This window comes from Penaeus japonicus, unplaced genomic scaffold (assembly GCF_977035675.1).
Source record: "Penaeus japonicus unplaced genomic scaffold, GWHDUDI00000001_assembly GWHDUDI00000033, whole genome shotgun sequence".
NCBI classification, from domain to species: Eukaryota; Metazoa; Arthropoda; class Malacostraca; order Decapoda; family Penaeidae; genus Penaeus; species Penaeus japonicus.
Window position 1 is genome coordinate 22,770,163 of NW_028234435.1, and position 19,240 is coordinate 22,789,402.

Genomic DNA, 19,240 nt, shown 5'->3' on the forward strand with positions numbered 1-19,240 from the left:
AGTCATTTACAAAGTGATTAGACCGACACCTTCCCCTTTCCTCCCCTCCTCCTTCTTACCTTCTTACCCCTCACTCCCTTACCTTTCTCTCCTCCTTCTTCTTACCCCTCAGCCCCCTTTCCTAGCTCCCCCCTCCCCCTCTCCCTTCCTCTCCTCTCCCCGTCCTCCTCTCTCTCCACCCTACCACCCCCTCTCTCTTCCTTACCCCTACTCCCTCCCTCCCTCCCACCCTACCGCCACTCGCCCCCTTCCATAGCACCCCCTACTCCCTCCACTCCCCTCTTCTCCCCTCCTTTCCCCTCGCAACGCCCCAACGCCCGCTCAAACACCAGCTGACGTGGGTAATGTGGGATGAAGTACCGCTGGCGTAGAACCAAGGGGCTAATTAGAGAAGGAGGAGGAGGAGGGGGAGGAGGAGGAGGAGGGGGAGGAAGAGGAGGAGGAGGAGGGGGAGGAAGAGGGGGAGAGGGAGGAGGAGCTGGAGGAGGAGGGAGGAGGAGGAGGAGGGGGAGGAGGAAGAGGAGAGGGAGGAGGAGCTGGAGGAGGAGGAGGAGGGGGAAGGAAGAAGGGAGGAAGGAGAGAGGAAGGAGCAAGGGAGAAAGGAGGGATGAAGGAAGGAGGAAGGAGGGGGAAGATAGTAGAGAGGAAGAATGAGAAAGGAGAGAGGAAGAAGGAGAAAGGTAGAAAGAAGGACGAAGGAAGGAGAAAGGTAGAATGAAGGAGGAAGCAAGAAGGAGTAAGACGTAAGGAGGGAGGAGGGAAGAAGCAAAGAGGCGAAGAGATGGAGGAAAGACTAAATGGTAGCGGAGGGATAGAGGGGGAGGGAGGAGGGGGAGGGGGAGGGGGAGGAGGAGGGGGAGGGGAATTTGAAAGATGAAGCGAGTGAGGGAACTGAAGGGAAGGAAGGGGAAAGAGGGACGCTGAGAAAGAGGGGAAAAGAGGAGGGAAGTTATCAGAATATTTTTTGTCTTTATACTATTATCTCATTTATCTATCTGTCTGTCTGTCATTCCGTTTTGCTTTATATAAACGATGTATTTTTTATTTTATTTTATTTTTTTTTACTTTTTCGTCTTGTATCGATGTATTTGAAGATTTATATATATACCCACTTTATTAATTAAGGTTTCTCAGAATATGAGATATAGAAAAAATATTATGCGTTTGTTGTCATTAGTGTTATTATTATTATCATTATTACTATTATTGCCATTATTATTATTTTCATAATCTTCATCACTTGTATTATCATTATCATTATTATTGTTGCAATTATCATTTTCATTATAATCATTATTACTATCATTGCCATTATCAATATATCAATGTTGTTGTAATTATGATCATCATTATCATCAATGTGATTATCGATATTATCATTATGATTATCATAATTACCATTATCTTTATTAACATCATTATCATCATCATTAACATCATTATCATAATCATTATCATTACTATCATCATCATCATTATCATCATTAATTCATCTACTTTAGTCTTCCCTCCTGACATATCATTCCCATTCTTCAAGATAACCACATTTTCTTTCACATTCAACCCACTAATTAGGAGGTCAGAGGGTGGGTGGGTTGAGGGGAGGGGGAGGGGGAAGGGAGGGGAGAGGTGGAAGGAGGGAGGAGGGGGAGGGGTGTTGAATGGCGGTCTCATGTTCATAAACTTTTTTTTTGGGGGGGTAGGGGGGTTTTAATTGGTCTTTTCCTTGACTTTTTTTTTTAGAGGGGGGAGGGGGAGGGAGGGGTTAAATTGACATTGTTATAGATGTACTTTTTTGTTGTTGTTAAACTGGCATTTTTATAGACTTTTCTTGATTAAATTGTTGTTGTTTTTCAACACTTTCTTTGTTGTTTTTTAGGTTAAATTAACACATTAGGGATTTAATTTTATCCCTTTCTTAGTTTATTATTTGTTTTCTTGTTTGTTTTGGGTATTTTGATTTTCCAATTATTTTTTTTCTAAGTTGTTTTGGTTATTAGAACTGATAGATCAAAGGATATTTCTATTATAAACTCATACATAATTAAGTAGATATATGGATACACAAACCCAAGATTAGATAAGAAAATAGATAGATAAACTAATAGATAAGGAAATACAAACACACACACAAATATATATATATATATATGTTTATATATATAAATATATATATATATAAATATATATATGTTTATATATGAATATATATAGAGAGATATATATATATGCATATATATGTATATGTATATATATAATATATATATATATATATATATATATATATATATATATATATATATATATATATAAAGCTGTCGGCAGTTTATCCTATAAATTCAAACTTAAATCATTAACATCCTCCATCGCATTATAAAAAAAGCTAAGCCCATTAAAACCGTCAGCGGAGCGACCTAATCTTTACATCGACGCCGCGTAATTAAGAGGCGAAATCCGCGCTCTCTATCGGCCGAGGATCTAATTAATCTACAGCTAAATTATATCAAATAGAGCAATTTTCCTCCGTTTTATATGCAGTCGATAAGATGGAAAATAAATAACCCCGTAGTCCCTTCGCGTACGACACTCCCCCTCCCCCTTCCTCCTTCACCCCCTCCCCCTCCCCCTCCCCACAATCCGCCATCTTTCCCGCTCTTTTTTCCCGCCATTTCCCCTACCGATTACTCCCGAAACTTCCCTTTTTTCTCCAAATGCCCTCTTATTTTTAATTAAGATAAGTAAATGACCGGCAGTTAACAACATATCAGATAACAACCCCCCCCCCCCCTTTCCTCTTCCTCTCTCACTCCTCCCCCCCTCCCCCCCCTCCCCCAACCGCCAACGACCCGGGTAATATTTTCATTTGATCGAACCTCGTTGTAATGAACCTTGTGATTATTAATATTATCTTTATTATGATTATTTGTGTTTTGTGTCGAAGGTCTTTGATTTATTATTATCTTTTTTTTTTTTGTTTTTCATTTTCCTAATGTATTGAGATTTTGAAAGAGGAGGCTGGGGCGAGGGTTTTCAATACGAACATCTTGTATTTCCGTAAGGACACCCACACACACACATACTCATAAAGATAAATTGATGCATTCATACATATATACACACATACAAAATTCTCCAAAAATAACAATAACTACAATAATGAAAAAACAAAAAACAAATGGGATTCAAACAACGCCATTCCGTCTCTCGTTTTCTTTGAGTCCCCCCTTCCCCCAAAAAAAAAGGAGCACAATGCGATTCTCGTTTTCTTTTTCTTTTCTTTATCTCAGAAAAGCTTTTCTTGAAGGTCTTTCATTTGGTTAATTTAAGACAGAGAATGTCTTACTAATTTGCGGATAGGCTGAAAGGAGAAATTACCTTATATGAATTGGTTAATGTAATATGATGGTATTAACTTTTATCATTATCATTATCAATACTCTTAGTATCATTATTATCGTTTTAATATTGTTATCATCATTATCAATATAATAATTTCTGTTATTATTATAGATCTTATTATTGTTATTGTAATTACCAGTATCACCACTATTGTTGACATTATTATTATCATTATCAGTATCATCATTATTATAATTTTCATCATTATCATTATTAGGTTCATCATACTGAGGATATTATCACTTATTATCTTTTTATCATTATCATTGTTATCATCATTATCCTTACCATCATCATCATCACACTGCTATCACTATAGCTACCAATAATCACCATAATCACCATCATCAACCGCACCATCAAAATCCCCAACGCCACTATTAACCTCACCATCGTTTTTCCCTACTTGACTCCCCCCAAAAATCATTTCGAAATTTACAATATTCATCACGTAAAAATAATAATAATAATAATAATAATAATAATAATAATAAATAACTATAAAACTATCATTATAAACATAAAAAGAAGAGGAAGAAGAAAAAAAAATACTCGAAAACCATTTGACTCTTGAAGAAAAAAATCAAGAAGTCAAAATATTTCTTCTCTTGGCGGTTGTGTGATGAATCTGCCGTTACGAGATGTCTGTCGTTTATATTTTAAAGACACGCTGCATATTTGCCGAAGGGGGAGTCTGAGGGAGAGGGAGAGAGAGAGAGGGGGGGGGAGAGGAAGAGGGAGAGGAAGGGAGAGAGGAGAGGGAAAGAGAGAGAGAGAGAGAGAGGAGGAGAAGAGGGAGAGGAAGGAAGGGGAAGAAGGAGAGAGGAGTGGGAGAGGGAGGGAGAGAGAGAGAGAGAGAGAGAGAGAGAAAGAGGGGGGGGAGAGGGAGAGATTAGTGGGAGAGGAAGGGAGGGAAAGAGGGAGAGATTAGTGGGAGAGGAAGGGAGGGGAAGAGGGAAAAGGAGAGTGAGACGATGGGGGGAGGGCAGAGGGATAGAAGGAGAGGAAGAGGGGGAGGGAAAAGAGGGCTGGAGGGAGGAAATAGGGAAGGGAGAATGAAATGGAGAGGGAAAAGAGGGATGGAGAAGGAGAGGATAAAGAGAGAGAGAGGTAGGGAAAGGGAGAGGTAGAAGTAGAGACAGAGAAAGAGAGAGAGAGAGAATGAGGTCTGCCCCCACCCCCCTCTTACCTGTCCTCCCACCTCCTTCCCTCCGTCACGAATTAGTTAATGTGGCAAGGTGAGCCCTCTCCTCCCCCTCCCCCCTCCCCCCTCAATGTGTCCTACCCCCTCCCTCCCCTCCTTCCCGTCCCCTCCCTACACAGCCTCTACATCACCTCCTAACCCCCCCCCCTCTAACCTTATCCCAACCCCTCAAATACCTCCAACCCCCACTCCCTCCTCCCTACCCCCTCCACCCTCCCTTCCCTCGACCCTTAACCTCCCTCCCACCCTCCCTCCTCGTACCCCCCTCCCCCTATTCTCATCTTCACCTCCCTCCATCCATCCATCCCTGGCGCTAAACTGTCATTAATGAGGTCAGACCAGGTCAACGCGGGGTCACGGGAGGGTGTTACGTGCCTCGTTACTTAAACCAACAGAGTCGTTAGCGGCGCTCACTTCCGGTGATCTTGTGTCATGTCTCTCTCATTTCTGTCATTCTGTCTGTCACTCTTTCTATTTCTTTTCTCTCGTCCTCGCTGTCTCTTTCTTTCTATTTCTCTTTCTCTCATCCTCTATCTGTTTCTCTTTTTTTCATGCTCGCTGTCTCTTTCTTTCTATTTCTCTTTCTCTCATCCTCTATCTGTTTCTCTTTTTTCATGTCTCTTTCTCTCTTTCTTTTTATCTCTCTCTCATCCTCTCTGCTGATTTCTTTCTCTTACTTTCTATACTTTTCTTATTCTCTCTGTCTGTATCTCTTTCTCACTTTCTGTTTATCACTCTCTCCTCGTTGTCTGTGTTTCTTTATCAGTTTCTTTCTATTTCTCTTTCTCTAATATGTTTCCGTCCGTCTGTGTCTTTCTCTTGTCTTTCTCTCTGTTGTATTATTTCACTCTTCCTACCTTCCTCTCTCTCTTTCTCATTCTGTCTTTTATCGTCTTTCTTTCTTTCTCTTTTTCTTTATCCTTTCCCTTTACCTGTTCATTTCTCTAATTATGATAACAAGAACAACAAAACATTGATAACACAAAAAATAATGATAATAATAGTAATGAAACTGATATTCTAATAATAACGATGATGATAATAATGATAATCATCATGATAATAATGATATTAATGATAGTAATGCTTAATATTAGTAAAATAATAATGATAATAATAATGCTGCTGATGATAGTAATAATGATAATAATGATAATAATAATAATGCTGATGATAGTAATAATCATAATAATAATAATGATTATGATAATAATAATGATGATAATAGTATTAATGATAATGATGATAATGATAATAATGATGATAATTATAATCGTGATATCAATAATGAAGATAATGGTAACAACTATAATAATGATAATGATAATGACGGTAATGATAATGGTAATGATGGTAATGATAATAATAATGATGATGATAATAACAATCATGATAATGAAAATAATAAAGATAATTATAATAATGGTATTGATAATAGCAAAAATAATAATAATAGTAATGCTATTAATGATAGCAACAGTATTAGTAGTGAAAAATATTAAGTATAACAAACTCAGAACCGGGTAAACAAAATCAAATCTGACATTCTGCATATCAATTATATTTCCTCCATTGACAGAAATCATAAACATATTTATAATAGACACCCTGCCATTGACTTCGACATCTTCCCATGCCTTCGAACAGACGAAAAGACTTCACACTTCATCACTTTAATTCAGGTATGAAGTGTTCTCATCGTATCTTTACCCTACCCCCAACCCCCCTCCCTATTGCCTCTATAGACCCTCCCACCCACCACCACTCCTTTATCCACCCCACCCCCCCGCCCCCATCCACGATTCTCTCCCCCTACTCACGATTCTCTCTCCCCCTCCCCTCCCCTCCCCTCTCTCTCCCTCCCCTTCCTCTCCTCTCTCCCCTTCCCCTTCCTCTCCTCTCTCCCCCTCCCCTCCCTCCCTTCCCGTATTCCGGTGTATGCATACTGCGAGCGGATCGAATTATTTTTTTTGTTTGTGTGTGTATGTAGTTGAGGGTATGGGTGGTAGGGGGAGGGGGGAGGTACTAGGAAAAGTGTGGGAGTGAACTGCTGTGGGATCATCCCTCTTCCTCCCCCTCCCTCCCACCCCCTTCTTCCTCTCCCTCCTCTTTTTCTCTCCTCTTCCCTCTCCTTTTCTCCCCCTCCCTCCCTACTCTCTCCTCCTTCCATCACCCTTCTCCCTTCTTCCTCCTCCCTCCTTCCTCTCCCCTCCCTCCCTTCCCACTCCTCCCACCTCCTTCCGTCCTCCTCCTTCCATCACCCTCCCTCTTTCTTCCTCCCTCCCTTCCCACTCCTCCCACGTCCTTCCGTCCTCCTCCTTCCATCACCCTCCTCCCTCCCTCCACCATCCTCCCACCTCCTTCCAACACCTTCCTCCCTCCCTCCTCCTACCTCCTTCCGTCCTCCCTCCGTCCCTCCTCCTTCCTTCTACCCATCCTTCTACCCATCCTCAAAACCCCTGTACCCGTGAGACAAGAACACAAAAAAAAGAACGAGTTGGCACGAAAAAAAATTTGAGTGGGGTGGGAGGGGTAGGGTAGAGGGGGGAGAGATGGAGAAGGGATGGGGAGGGATGGATGGCGAAGAGAGGGATAGCTGGAAGGATGAGGAAGGGAGTGATAGGAGTAAGGGGTATGTGGCAAGAGGGGATGTAAGAGGGGCAAGGGAGGAGGGGGACAGGGAGGGGGAGGGGGGAGTATGTGATTGAATACAGGGGAATGAGGGTTTAGAGGGGGAGGGGGAGGGGGAGTTGCTACAGGTAGGAGGAGGAGAAGGAAAGGAGGGAGGGAGGGGGTGGAGGAGGAAGAGAGATTGAGGAGGAATATGAAAGGAGTTCTTACCTCCCCCCCTCCCCCATCACCACCTCTTCAAAATGCGTGACCAATCTTGACCTCTTTAGGATAAAAGGAATATATCTTTTTTATTCCTTCATTGACTCGAAAAAGGTATTGTTGGAACACACAAGGATGTTACACTAAATTAGATCTCTTTCTCACTCTTTCTCTCTTTTTCCTCTTTCTTCATCGCTTTCTTTCTGTCTCGCTCTTTTTCTGTCTAGTTCTCTCTCCTTCTTCTCTATCGTTTTCTCTTCATTGCTCACTCCCTGTTTCCCTCAAGCACTCTCCCTCCCTCCCTCTCTCTCTCTCTTCCCCTCTTCCTGTCTCCCTCTCTTCCTCCCTCCCTCCCTCTCCTCCCCTCCCTCTCTCTCTCTCTCTACATCTCTCTCCCTCCCCCTCTCTCCTTCTCCCTCTCCCTCCTTCCCCCTCTCTCTCTCTCTCTCTCTCTCTCTCCCTCTCTCTCTCTCTGCGTCCTTTCTTCTCACCCTTGTGAAGATGATGATGTCTCTTGAAAAAGGGGTTAAATGTACGGGTTTGAGATTCTGGGCTTCAGTGCGATTATCTCCGGTGTCTTTGTTGTGCGTGGGGGGGGGGGGGAAGTTGTGGGGGGGTTGTGGGGGGAGTTGTGGGGGGAAGGTTGTGTGTGTGTTTGGGGGGGGGAGGTTGGGTGTGTGTGTGTGGGGTGTGTGTGTGTGTGGGGAAGGTTGTGTGTGTGTGTGTGTGTGTGTGTGTGCGTGTGTGAGTTTTTATGCGTGTCTGTGCTAGTGTGTGTGTATGTCTGTACGAGTGCGGGTTTCGTATGTAAGTAGTTTGATATAATGATAATCATTATCTCTTTATAAGACCATTAACATACTCATCACCCTATCACCTCATCACATCATTATTACAACTTTGATCATATGATTTATAAATTCATAATATAATAATGAACTTATCAAAGTTATAATTTTCTTTTCGTTATCTCGGTAATAAATGACAAACGAATTAAATTAATCAATACATCGCCCTATGGAGAAGACATTAATGATTGGAAAAAACAATAGATTAAACATTAATGACCCCCCCCCCCCTCCAGAAAAAAGAAAAAACATGTACTGAATAGCAACAGATGGCCGACCCACCCCACCCCCTATCCTCCACCCCCTAAAAAAAAACAAGAAAAAGAAAAATTAAGAAACATAAAGAGGTGGAAAAAAGATAACTATTTAAAATGGATAGATTGCAAACCCTCTATCCAAATGAACTATCTAAACGATATTTATATATATGTATTTCAAAAAGCTATCGGAATTATAAAAAAAGTAAAATCAAACCATATGAAATATAAAAAAAAAATGAAATAAAGACAAAAAAAAAAAAAAAAATAGATGATAAAAAGACATCCCTCCCATAATTGACAAAAGGTTTGTGGACATAAACTCCCCCCCCTACCCCTACCCCAAACCCTCCTTCCCCTCCTACCTAACCCCTTTTACCCCCCACCCCACCCCCCCTTTTTCTCCCTTCTTATCGGAATCCTTATCTCCTTAATTACTAGTCACTTATTTTGATAAAGGGCCCAGGAATGGAGTGCAGGTGTGTTAATTATGGGCTATTAACCCCAAGGTAGAAGTTCTCGGCCAGGTAAATGATAATGAATGACTGTTATCGATGGAGAGATCAGGGGGGGATAGAGGGAGGGGGAGGGGGAGGGGGGGAGGGAGTGGGGGTGGGAAGGGAGGGAGGAGGTGTGGGAGAAGGGGTGAGGGAGAGGGGAGGGGGGTAGAGGAGTAGAGATGGAAAGTTTTTTTTTGTAGTGGGGGTGGGGATGTCATGGGTGTAGGAGGAAGGAGGGCATGAGACAGAAGGAGAGGGGGGGTGGGGTTATAATTTATGCACATCCTGACCAAGCTTCGATACGTCTCATACCCCCCCCCCCAAACACACACACACTTTCCATCTTCCTTCTGTTCTTTGTTGTTTGACATTTTGTCTGTCAATCTCTCTGTCAATCTCTCTCTCTCTCTCTCTCTCTCTCTCTCTCTCTCTCTCTCTCTCTCCCACCATTATATATCTATTTCCCACTATGTATATATCATCTATCTATATATCTATCCATATAAATAGTCATGCATAGACACAATCATACTTATTTAGATATACATGTAAACACATTCAACTACATCTGTTATTCATAATTTCATTGGTACTTTTAATCATTATTATTCCTTTCAGAGGTTTACTTACATATATTTAATGTTTTTACATATAATTAAAGTAAAGGTTTTGTCTCATTAACGTCATTAAATCTATAAAAATAAGATAAAAAACGTTTCCGGAGACGATAAAATGAGGAGAAATATTTCTGGACTTCCTTAATGATTTAGAAAAAAAAACATAAAAAGATATATATATATATATATATGTATATATATATATATATATATCTATATATATATATATATATATATATATATATATATGTAGTCTTGTTTTGAAAAGTAGCCTCGCTTAGTAAATTCATGGATAGTTAAATGAAAAGATTATATAAATGAAAATAAATATTGATACGTATAATTAAGATTAAGATTAATCGGTTTGTGTAGAATTTAAGTTAATTGAATATATTGTAAGGATGTAATATATACATTAAGATAAAATTGATAACCAAAAGTAAAACAGTGAACAATAGTTAAATCAGACACAAATAAATCAGAACTGAAGATGAAAGGCTAGTGACAGGTGTGTGTCGAGTGCAAGCAAGCAAGGAAGTGTCAAGCGGTTTTTTTTATTGCGATTGCAGATTCTGGCACAGTCTGATGGCGGAGTACAGGCAGTAGGTTAGTTTGGTGTGATTTCTTGATTTTATTATGTTTGTCCGTGTTTCTGTTTGTGTCTCTGTCTGTCTGTCTGCCTCTCTGTCTGTCGGTCTACCTGTCTGTCTCTATATGTAAATATATGTATATACATATGTGTATATATACATTTATACATACATACATATATGTATATATATATATACATATATATACACATATATATGCCATGAAAAATACAAAAAAAAAGACAAACAAAAACAAAAACACAACACCCCCCCACACAAACTAACAACTCCCCTTAGCCCCCCCCCCCCCTCCACCACCTTAAAAAAATCACCCACAACAACAAAACAAAAACAAATACACTCCCTCTCCCCCCACCCACAAAAAAAAAAAACAACCACAACCTGAAAAAAAACAAAATCCCAGACGCCTTGAATATATTAAAACCCGCGACCACGGGAGACGCAGGCAAGCACAGGTGTCTTCCATCAAGCATTATCAACGTGTGATCAAACCTCTTTACCTGCACCGCCCTCGCCGCTCGTACGAACACGGCGAAAGGGCGTCGCGCTCGAGTCTGGGGTTTTGCTGTTGGTGTTGTTGTTGGTGCTATTAACGTTATCATTATCATTGTTATCATTATCATTATCACTGTTATTATCTTCATTATTATACTCATTGTTAATATTATCATTGATATTATTATCATTATCATTATTATCATCATCATTATCATTATTATTATTATTATTATTATTATTATCATTATCTTTATTATTATCATTATTATTATCTTTATTATCATTATTGTTATCCCTATTATCATTATTACTATCATTATAATAATTATTATTATTATAATTGTTAATGTTGATTCTATGATTATTATCGTTTTCATCATCGTGTGTGTGTTGTAATAGCATGACCAATATTCCGCGCGGGTGTGTGCATGTACGCATTATACGAACCTCACACTCTCCATCCACCCTCTCCACCTCTTCCGCTCCACACACCGGAATTCCTCCACATCCGAGCCCGGCCTAAGATGACCTGTTGATCAAGACGAAGTAAGAGAGGTCATCGGGAACGGCATCCCCGCCGAGCCAATCCCGACCTTCCCGCCGGTACGCGGAAGGGTCGAAATCGCATCCTTCCCGAGAACACCACTGGCCTAAGTTGACCTTTATTGACATCAATGCTGACCTTCCTTACTCAGGGCGGTAGGGGGTCGAGCTAGGTCATTTATAGAGTCGTCTGGATGCCCGAGGTGGGGTGGGGTGGATGGGGGGGGGGGGTGATGACAGAAGAGGCTGCTAATGATGATGACAAGGAGTGTCGAGGTGCTCCCGGGAGACCGCTGGGGGTTGGGGAGGGGGGTAGGGGGTAGGGTGGAGGGGGAAGGTGTGAGGGGGTGGGGGGAGACGGGAGGTGGTAGGGATTTGGGTTATATGTATTTATATATGTATATGTATATGTATGTCTACACACACACACATATATATATATATTGTATGTGTACGCAAACATCTCTCTCTCTCTTTTTTTTTTTTCTCTCTCTCTCTTTCTCTCTTTCTCTCTCTCTCTCTCTCTCTCTCTCTCTCTAGACGGAGAAGTTAAGAACGCCCTTCCCTATATGGAAAAAAAAATACAATTTTCATCCCCGACATGCCACAGAGGCAGAGTCCTTCTCCTTCTCTTCCTCTTAACCCCTCCTCCTTCCCCGATCCCTCTCCACTTCCTCCACCTACCACCTCTTCTCTCCCTCCCTCTCTCCTCCATCCCCTTCCCCCCACCCCTTCCACATCTCCCTCCCCCTCCACCTCTCCTTCCACCCCTTCCTCCCCCTCCCTCTCTCACCCTCCTCCACCTCTCTCCACGTCTTCCCTCCCTCCCTCCCCCTCCACCTACCCCTCCCTCTCTCCACTCCCCTTCCTCCACCGACCCCTCCTTCCCTCCACCTACTCCTCCCTCCCTTCTCCTTCCATCCCCTCCTCCACCCCATTCCACCTACCCCACCTCTCCCCCACCCCCTTCCACCTAACCCTCCCTCTCCTCCACCCTCCACCTCCCTCCTCCACCCCTCCTCCACCCTCTTCCACCTACCCCACCTCTCCTCCACCCCCTTCCACCTACCCCACCTCTCCTCCACCCCCTTCCACCTACCCCACCTCTCCTCCACCCCCTTCCACCTAACCCCACCTCTCCTCCACCTACCCCACCTCTCCTCCACCTCCTTCCACCTACCCCACCCCTCCTCCACCCCCTTCCACCTACCCCACCTCTCCTCCACCCCCTTCCACCTCCACCTCCTTCCTCCATCCCCCTTCCACCTCCACCCTCCATCCCTCCTCCACCCCCTTCCACCTACCCCACCTCTCCTCCACCCCCTTCCACCTACCCCACCTCTCCTCCACCCCCTTCCACCTCTCCTCCACCCCCTTCCACCTACCCCACCTCCCTCCCTCCCTCCACCTCCCTCCTCCACCCTCCATCTCCTCCTCCTCCTCCTCCTCGTCCTCCGCGTTGTCGTCAGGTCTACTAATGATGATGGTAACCCGTGTCCCGCTCTTTGTGGTTTCCCGCCGCTGATGCCTTATCGGGAGACCACACTCGGGGGACACTCGCTCGCTCGCGGTGTCGGCCTCGGGGGGGGGGGGGAGCGGCCAGAGCGGAAGGAAACCTGATTTTTTTTTTTTTTTTTTTTTTTTTTTTTTTTTTTTTTTTTTTTGAGGGAGGGGGTAGGTGGTGGGGGAAGGGAGGTGGGGGAGGGGGAGATGGTGGGGGAAGGGAAAGGGGAGGGGGAGATGGTGGGGGAAGGGGAAGGGGAGGGGGAGGTGGTGGGGGAAGGGAGAGAGCTAGGGGAGGGGGAGAGAGGAGGGGGGAGGTGGAAGGATAGAGTAGGGTTAAGGGAGAGGGGCGGAGGGAAGGGAGAAAGGGGAAGGAGAGGGATAGGAAGAAAAGGAGAGGGGAGGAAGAGGAAAACGAGAAAAGAGAGGGGAGGAGGGAGGGAGCAGGAGGGGAAAGGGGATGGGGGAAGAGGAAAAAAGGGAAGAGAGGGCAGGAGAAAGGGGGTAAGGGGGTAGTGGGGGAGAGGGGATGATTTCTTTTGGGAGGAATCAGGTGAGACTGTCAAACGCGGGGGCGAGATCGCACCTGGCGGTATACGGTCTTGGATATAGCGAAAAGTCCTTCGGAATGTTCGTGTGTTCTCCTGCGTTTACCTTCGCTGGTTCGCTTATAACACGTTCTTGGTTGTTGTTGTTGTTATAATCACGATGAGGATTATCATTATTGTCATTAGCACTCTCACTACCATTATCATATCATCACCATCTATATCAGCATCATTATCATTACTATTACAATGATTTCATCATTATTATTATTGTTATTACAACTGCTTACATCATTATCATTATTATCGTCATTCTTATCATAGTGTTTGTTTTACTTTTTCTTCATTTTTTTTCTTTTATTTTTCTTTAAATCTATGATTCTTTATCTATTCATCTGCTTCTCTGTCTATCTGCATAATTCTCTCTATCCATTCTTCTGTTTCTCTGTACGTCCATGTTTACCTGTCTATCTATTTCTATCTATCGACCCTTTCATTTCCTATCCATCCATCAACCCTTAAGTCTCAATTTCGTTCATACCTATTGTTTATTTTTGCAATCATTCCTTGCAATGTAGATACAACCCTCGTGTTTCATCTTGCAGCGAGTGTTAGTGCGTTGCACCGAGATCACATAATCCTGAATCTATAACTGAAAACCATTACATGTTGCCACGAATCCTGATAGATTATCGTCCATCAAAATCTATTATCATGCATCATGGCATGTCCTCATCCCAACCCTTCCTGCAATGTCATCAATCACGTTGCATTATTTCAAATCAATGCCCTGATATAAATCATAATGAATATTCATAGACACGTAATAAGCATCATTATAAATCATAATTACCATCAAAGGCGATAATAGATTAGTACACAGATTCGGTATATTGTTCTTGTCAAATAATAAAAAAAATAGATAAATAGATAACATATAGATACAAAAAAATATAGCACACAGAGCCTGAACTATTTACTCTCCCTACACAACACCTCCCCCTCCCCTCCCCACCCACCTTACCCCCACCCCCCTCATTAAGAGCAAGCGAAGATCTGATTACAAACAGCGTAGACATAATGTACTTCACTAATTATCAATATCATATCATTAGCATCATAATAAACTGCGGTTGAACGAAGATCATATCGGGACTAAGTGAACCACAGAAGGTTTCAAAAGAGCAATAAAATCAATGGTAATAAAACTATAAAGGTGGACTAGGATCTCTCTCTCTCTCTCTCTAACTCTCTCTCTCTCTCTCCCTTTTTCTCTAACTCTCTCTCTCTCTCTCTCTCTTTATCTCTCTCGCTCTCTCTCTTTATCTCTCTCTCTCTCTAACTCTCTCTCTCTCTCTCTCTCTCTCTCTTTCTCTCTCTCTCTCTCTCTCTCTCTCTCTCTTTATCTTCTTCTCTTATCTCTCTCTCTCTCCTCTTCTCTTTTTCTCTTCCCTTTTTCTCTAACTCTCTTTCTCTTTACGATTTCTCTCTCTCTCTCTCTCTCTCTCTCTCTCTCTCTCTCTCTCTCTCTCTCTCTCTCTTTATCTCTCTCTCTCTCTAACTCTCTCTCTCTCTCTCCCTTTTTCTCTAACTCTTTCTCTCTCTCTCTTTCTCTTTATCTCTCGCTCTCCTCTCTCTCTAACTCACTCTCTCTCTCTCTCACTCTAACTCACTCACTCTCTCTCTCTCTCTCGCTCTCTCTCTTTATCTCTCTCTCTCTCTCTCTCTCTCTCTCTCTCTCTCTCTCTCTCTCTCTCTCTCTCTTTCCGTATCTCTCCCTCTCTCTAAAACTCTCTCTCTCTCTCTCTCTCTCTCTCCTCTCTCTCTCTCTCTTTCTCTCGCTCTCTCTCTCTCTCTTACTCTCTCTCCTCTCTCTCCTCTACGCTCTCTCTCTCTCCCTTTTCTTGGCTACTGTTGTCTCTCTCTGTCTCTTTCTCTTCTGCTCTCCTCTCTTCTCTAACTCACCTCTCTCTCTCTCACCTCTCTCTCTCTCGCCGCTCTTCACGCTCTCTCTAACTCACTCTCTCTCTCTCTCACTCTAACTCACTCTAACTCACTCACTCTCTCTCTCTCTCTCTCGCTCTCTCTCTTTATCTCTCTCTCTCTCTCCCTTTCAATCTCTCTTTCTCATGTAATAGAACAAGTTAAATAATGATGATTATGATGAGAGAGAGAGAGAGAGAGAGAGATGAAGACACAAAAACACACCAAATACAACCAACCAACGGACGCCCAAAGAACACCCAGGTGCTCGCTCTGAACTCGGAGAACGCGGGCGTGGGCGGCGAGGTTATCGTGTGTGTAGGCAAGAACATGGAACCTCTGTGACGTCGACTTTGTCTGAGGGTTGCGGTGCGAGGGGAGGGGGAGGGGGAGGGGGAGGGGTGGGAATGGGAGGGAGGAGAGGGAATGGGAGGGAGGAGAGGGAAGGGAGAAGGGAGGGGGGAGGGGTGGGGATGGGAGGGGGAGGGGTGGGAATGGGAGGGAGGAGAGGGAAGGGAGAAGGGAGGGGAAGGGAGGGGAGGGTAATGAGAGGGGAGGGAAGGGATAAAGTGCAGGTGGAATAAAGGGAGCAAACGAGTGAGAGGGAGAGAGAGAGAGATAGAGAGAGAAATAAAAGAGAAAGAAAATTAAAAAAAGAGAAAGGAAGAGAGGGAGAAAATGAAAAAAAAAAAAAATAGAAAGGAAGAGCAACAAGCCATCCAAACAGACAAAGACAAACTCTAACAAACCAACCAACCAACAAACCAACAAACAAAAAAACGAGAATTACCTCCGTTGAACCCAAAACCCAAAACCCCCCATGACAAACGTCTTTTATCTCATCCCCCACCCCAGCCCCACCCCAGCCCCACCTCAAGCCCCACCCCATCCCTTTACATGTCCCACCCCATCCCCAGCCCCACCCCATCCCCTTACATGTCCCACCCCCTTTTAAATTGATAATCTTAATGAATCTCACAAGGAGGTGAAAAAAAGCCAAGCACTAAATCTCGGTGAAAGTCAAAATGGCGGCCGATACAACGAGAGGGATGAGAGGCCACTGACCAAGAAATTAATTTGTGTGGGAAATAGGGACGACTGGGGAAGCAGAGAGAGAGAAAGAGAGAGAGAGAGAGAGGGAGAGAGAGAGAGAGAGAGAGAGAGAGAGAGAGAGAGAGGTAGGGGGTGGGGGTGTGGAGAGAGAGAAAGAGAGCGAGAGAGAGAGAGAGAAACAGAGTGAGAGAGAGGTAGGGGGTGGGGGTGTGGAGAGAGAGAAAGAGAGCGAGAGAGAGAGAAAGAGAGAGAGTGAGAGCGAGAGAGGGAGAGAGAGAGTGAGAGAGAGAGAGTGAGAGAGAGAGAGAGAGTGAGAGAGAGTGAGGGAGAGTGAGAGTAAGAGCGTGAGAGACTATGAGATACAGAGAGAGAGAGGGGGGAGGAGGGGGAGAGGGAGGGAGGGAGGGAGGGAGGGAGGGAGGGAGGGAGAGAGAGAGTGAGAGAGAGAGTGAGGGAGAGGGAGAGTGAAAGAGAATGAGAGAGAGTGAGAGAGAGGGAAAGAGAGAGGGAGAGGGAGAGAGAGAAAGTAAGGGAGAGTGAGAGAGAGTGAGAGAGAATGAGAGAGAGAGAGAGAGAGAGAGAGAGAGAGAGAGAGAGAGAAATAAAAAGCGACTGAGCCAGGGACAGGTGGATAGAAGGAAATAGAAATGAGAATAGACTGACAGACAGAATGAAAGAGAGAGATGTACAGCAAAAAAGAGAAGAGAGAGAAAGAAAGACATAGACAGACAGAGAAATACGGAAAAAAAATATAGATGAAAAATAGATAGACAAAAAAAGAAAGAAAAAAAAAGAGATGGATAAGAAGATCAAACAGAAAAAAAGAGATAGATAAACAAATACATAGATAGAGAGATAAAAGATAGATAGATAGATATAGGAGACAGATCAACAAACAGAGACATTAAAGACAACATATAACTGAACCTAAAATCTGGTGCCGCTTGGGGTATGAAAGTGTCATAATTACGAAGGACACGTCTACTGGGTTCATTATAATAATCAGCGATCAGATTCTCTCCCTATCGAACCATGGATGAAAAATGAATAATGATACGCTGAGAGAGGCCATGGGTGATGAATATGTAAGGCGTGATGGTGAGTTTTTAGGGGAGGGGGAGGGGTGGTGAAGGGGGGAGGGAAGAGACAGGGATAGGGGTGGTATAGGGGGAGGGGTATATTAATTTCTATTTTCGTATTTTGAAAATTGTTTTGATATCTTTACAGACTGATATATCGATGGAGACAATATCTTACTCAATATATAATCCTATTCTCAGATTCTTCAGCTTTTATCAACGTAAAAAAAAGGATATATATGTATATAATACATATCATTAAAGCTATTTTCATTTTATCATTGTGTCTTCCTGTCTATCGACAACTAATCATCATTCTATCTATTTTCAGAAAGATCTCTAAGTATATTTGCTTATTTTTACGTCCCTTTTCATCAATATTGAATCATCACTTTTATCCTCATTATGTTGTATCATTTGGTATAGGTAGACGGACTATAAACACAATATGAAATAAAAAATATTTATTTGCATCTAATACTATATGTATAACAAACATCAGACGAACACCAACATATAAATAGAACTGTACACAATATAACACTTAATCAACAGAGACGCTGAGGTGACTAGAGATGATATGTGGGGCGAGGTGAAGGAGATAGAGACATGACATAACAGCGGGTCGAGGATCAGCCGAGGAGGGGCACTAGAGGGCGCTGGAGGTGCAAGGAGGGCACGTGGTCGCCCAGGGACAGGAGCCCGGGGTAGGCGGGGTACACGGGGCGGGTCAGGCGCTCGAACTCCGACTCCTTGAGGCGCTTGTCCTTGGCGCGGCGGTTCTGGAACCAGATCTTGACCTGTGTCTCCGTCAGGTTGAGCGAGGCCGAGAACTCTGCGCGCTCGGCGATGCTCAGGTACTGCTTCTCGCGGAACTTCTTCTCGAGGGTCATGAGCTGCTCGGAGGTGAAGGGCGTGCGGGGCTTGCGGTTGGCCTTGTGGCGCCGCAGGGTGATGGACGAAGGCAGCACCCGGGGGAGCTCAGGGGGGCTGCCGCTGCCGGGGGGGAAGTACGGGTGGCCGCGCCCCACGGACCAGCGGTGCAACTCCGGCGGGACGAAGGCGCCCGCGGGGAACCGGGCGGCTGGGATGTCGGGGCTGCCGCTGGAGGAGCGCTCCGACTCGTGGCTCGAGGCGTCGCTGCAGGCGCTGCCGGAGGAGGCCGGCCGCTCGGGGGACGCACGCGGGGGGGTAGGGAGCACTGGCGGGAGGGGGGGCGAGGGGGCGCCGCCGGACACACTCGTCTCCGTCAGCTGTTGGATCGGGACGGCTCGGATCCTCGGCGAGTCTTCGTCCTGCGGCGGAAGGATCTCCGCTTTCCTGCCGGCCGCAGGAGACTCCCGCTGGAGGATGCTGTCAATGCTGAAGCTGAGGCGAGGCTTCTTCGAGTCCTGAGGCGATTCCATGGCTGCTGAGGCTTGGAAAAGAGCTGCTGAGGAGGACGTCTGTCTCCCAAGACGACGAGGACGGTTCTGACTGACCTTTGACGGAGGAGAAGAGATATGACCGCAGGGGGCGGAGCCTGGTGAGACCGCGGGCCAATCAGCGGCGAGCGTGGGCGGAGATAAAGCCGCGGGGGCCTATGCGAGGGAGGAAGGAGGGAGGGAGGAGAGGGTGGGGGGTGGGAAGAGAAAAGTAAAAGATGGGGGGGGAGAGTCGAAGAGGGATACCCCCTACTCCAAACCGCGGTTGGAAGAAAGAAGTAAAGAGAAGAAGAGAGACAAAAAGACAAAGAGTAAACCTTCCACCCCAAAATATATATACA

The 19,240-nt window shown here is 44.4% G+C and overlaps 1 protein-coding gene across 1 annotated transcript; it reads right to left on the reverse strand.

The window, feature by feature from the left end:
* Positions 1-17,924: 17,924 nt before the first annotated feature.
* LOC122253128 (homeobox protein MSX-1-like) lies at positions 17,925-18,958 on the reverse strand. Its single transcript, XM_043015946.2, has one exon. The coding sequence runs from the start codon at positions 18,879-18,881 to the stop codon at positions 18,108-18,110; it is 774 nt and encodes a 257-aa protein (XP_042871880.2). The 5' UTR covers positions 18,882-18,958; the 3' UTR covers positions 17,925-18,107.
* Between the last annotated feature and the right edge of the window lie 282 nt (positions 18,959-19,240).

What these genes read in the sequence shown, in the direction of transcription:
- LOC122253128 (XM_043015946.2), bottom strand. Translation starts at nt 18,881, where the DNA reads ATGGAATCGCCTCAGGACTCGAAGAAGCCTCGCCTCAGCTTCAGCATT.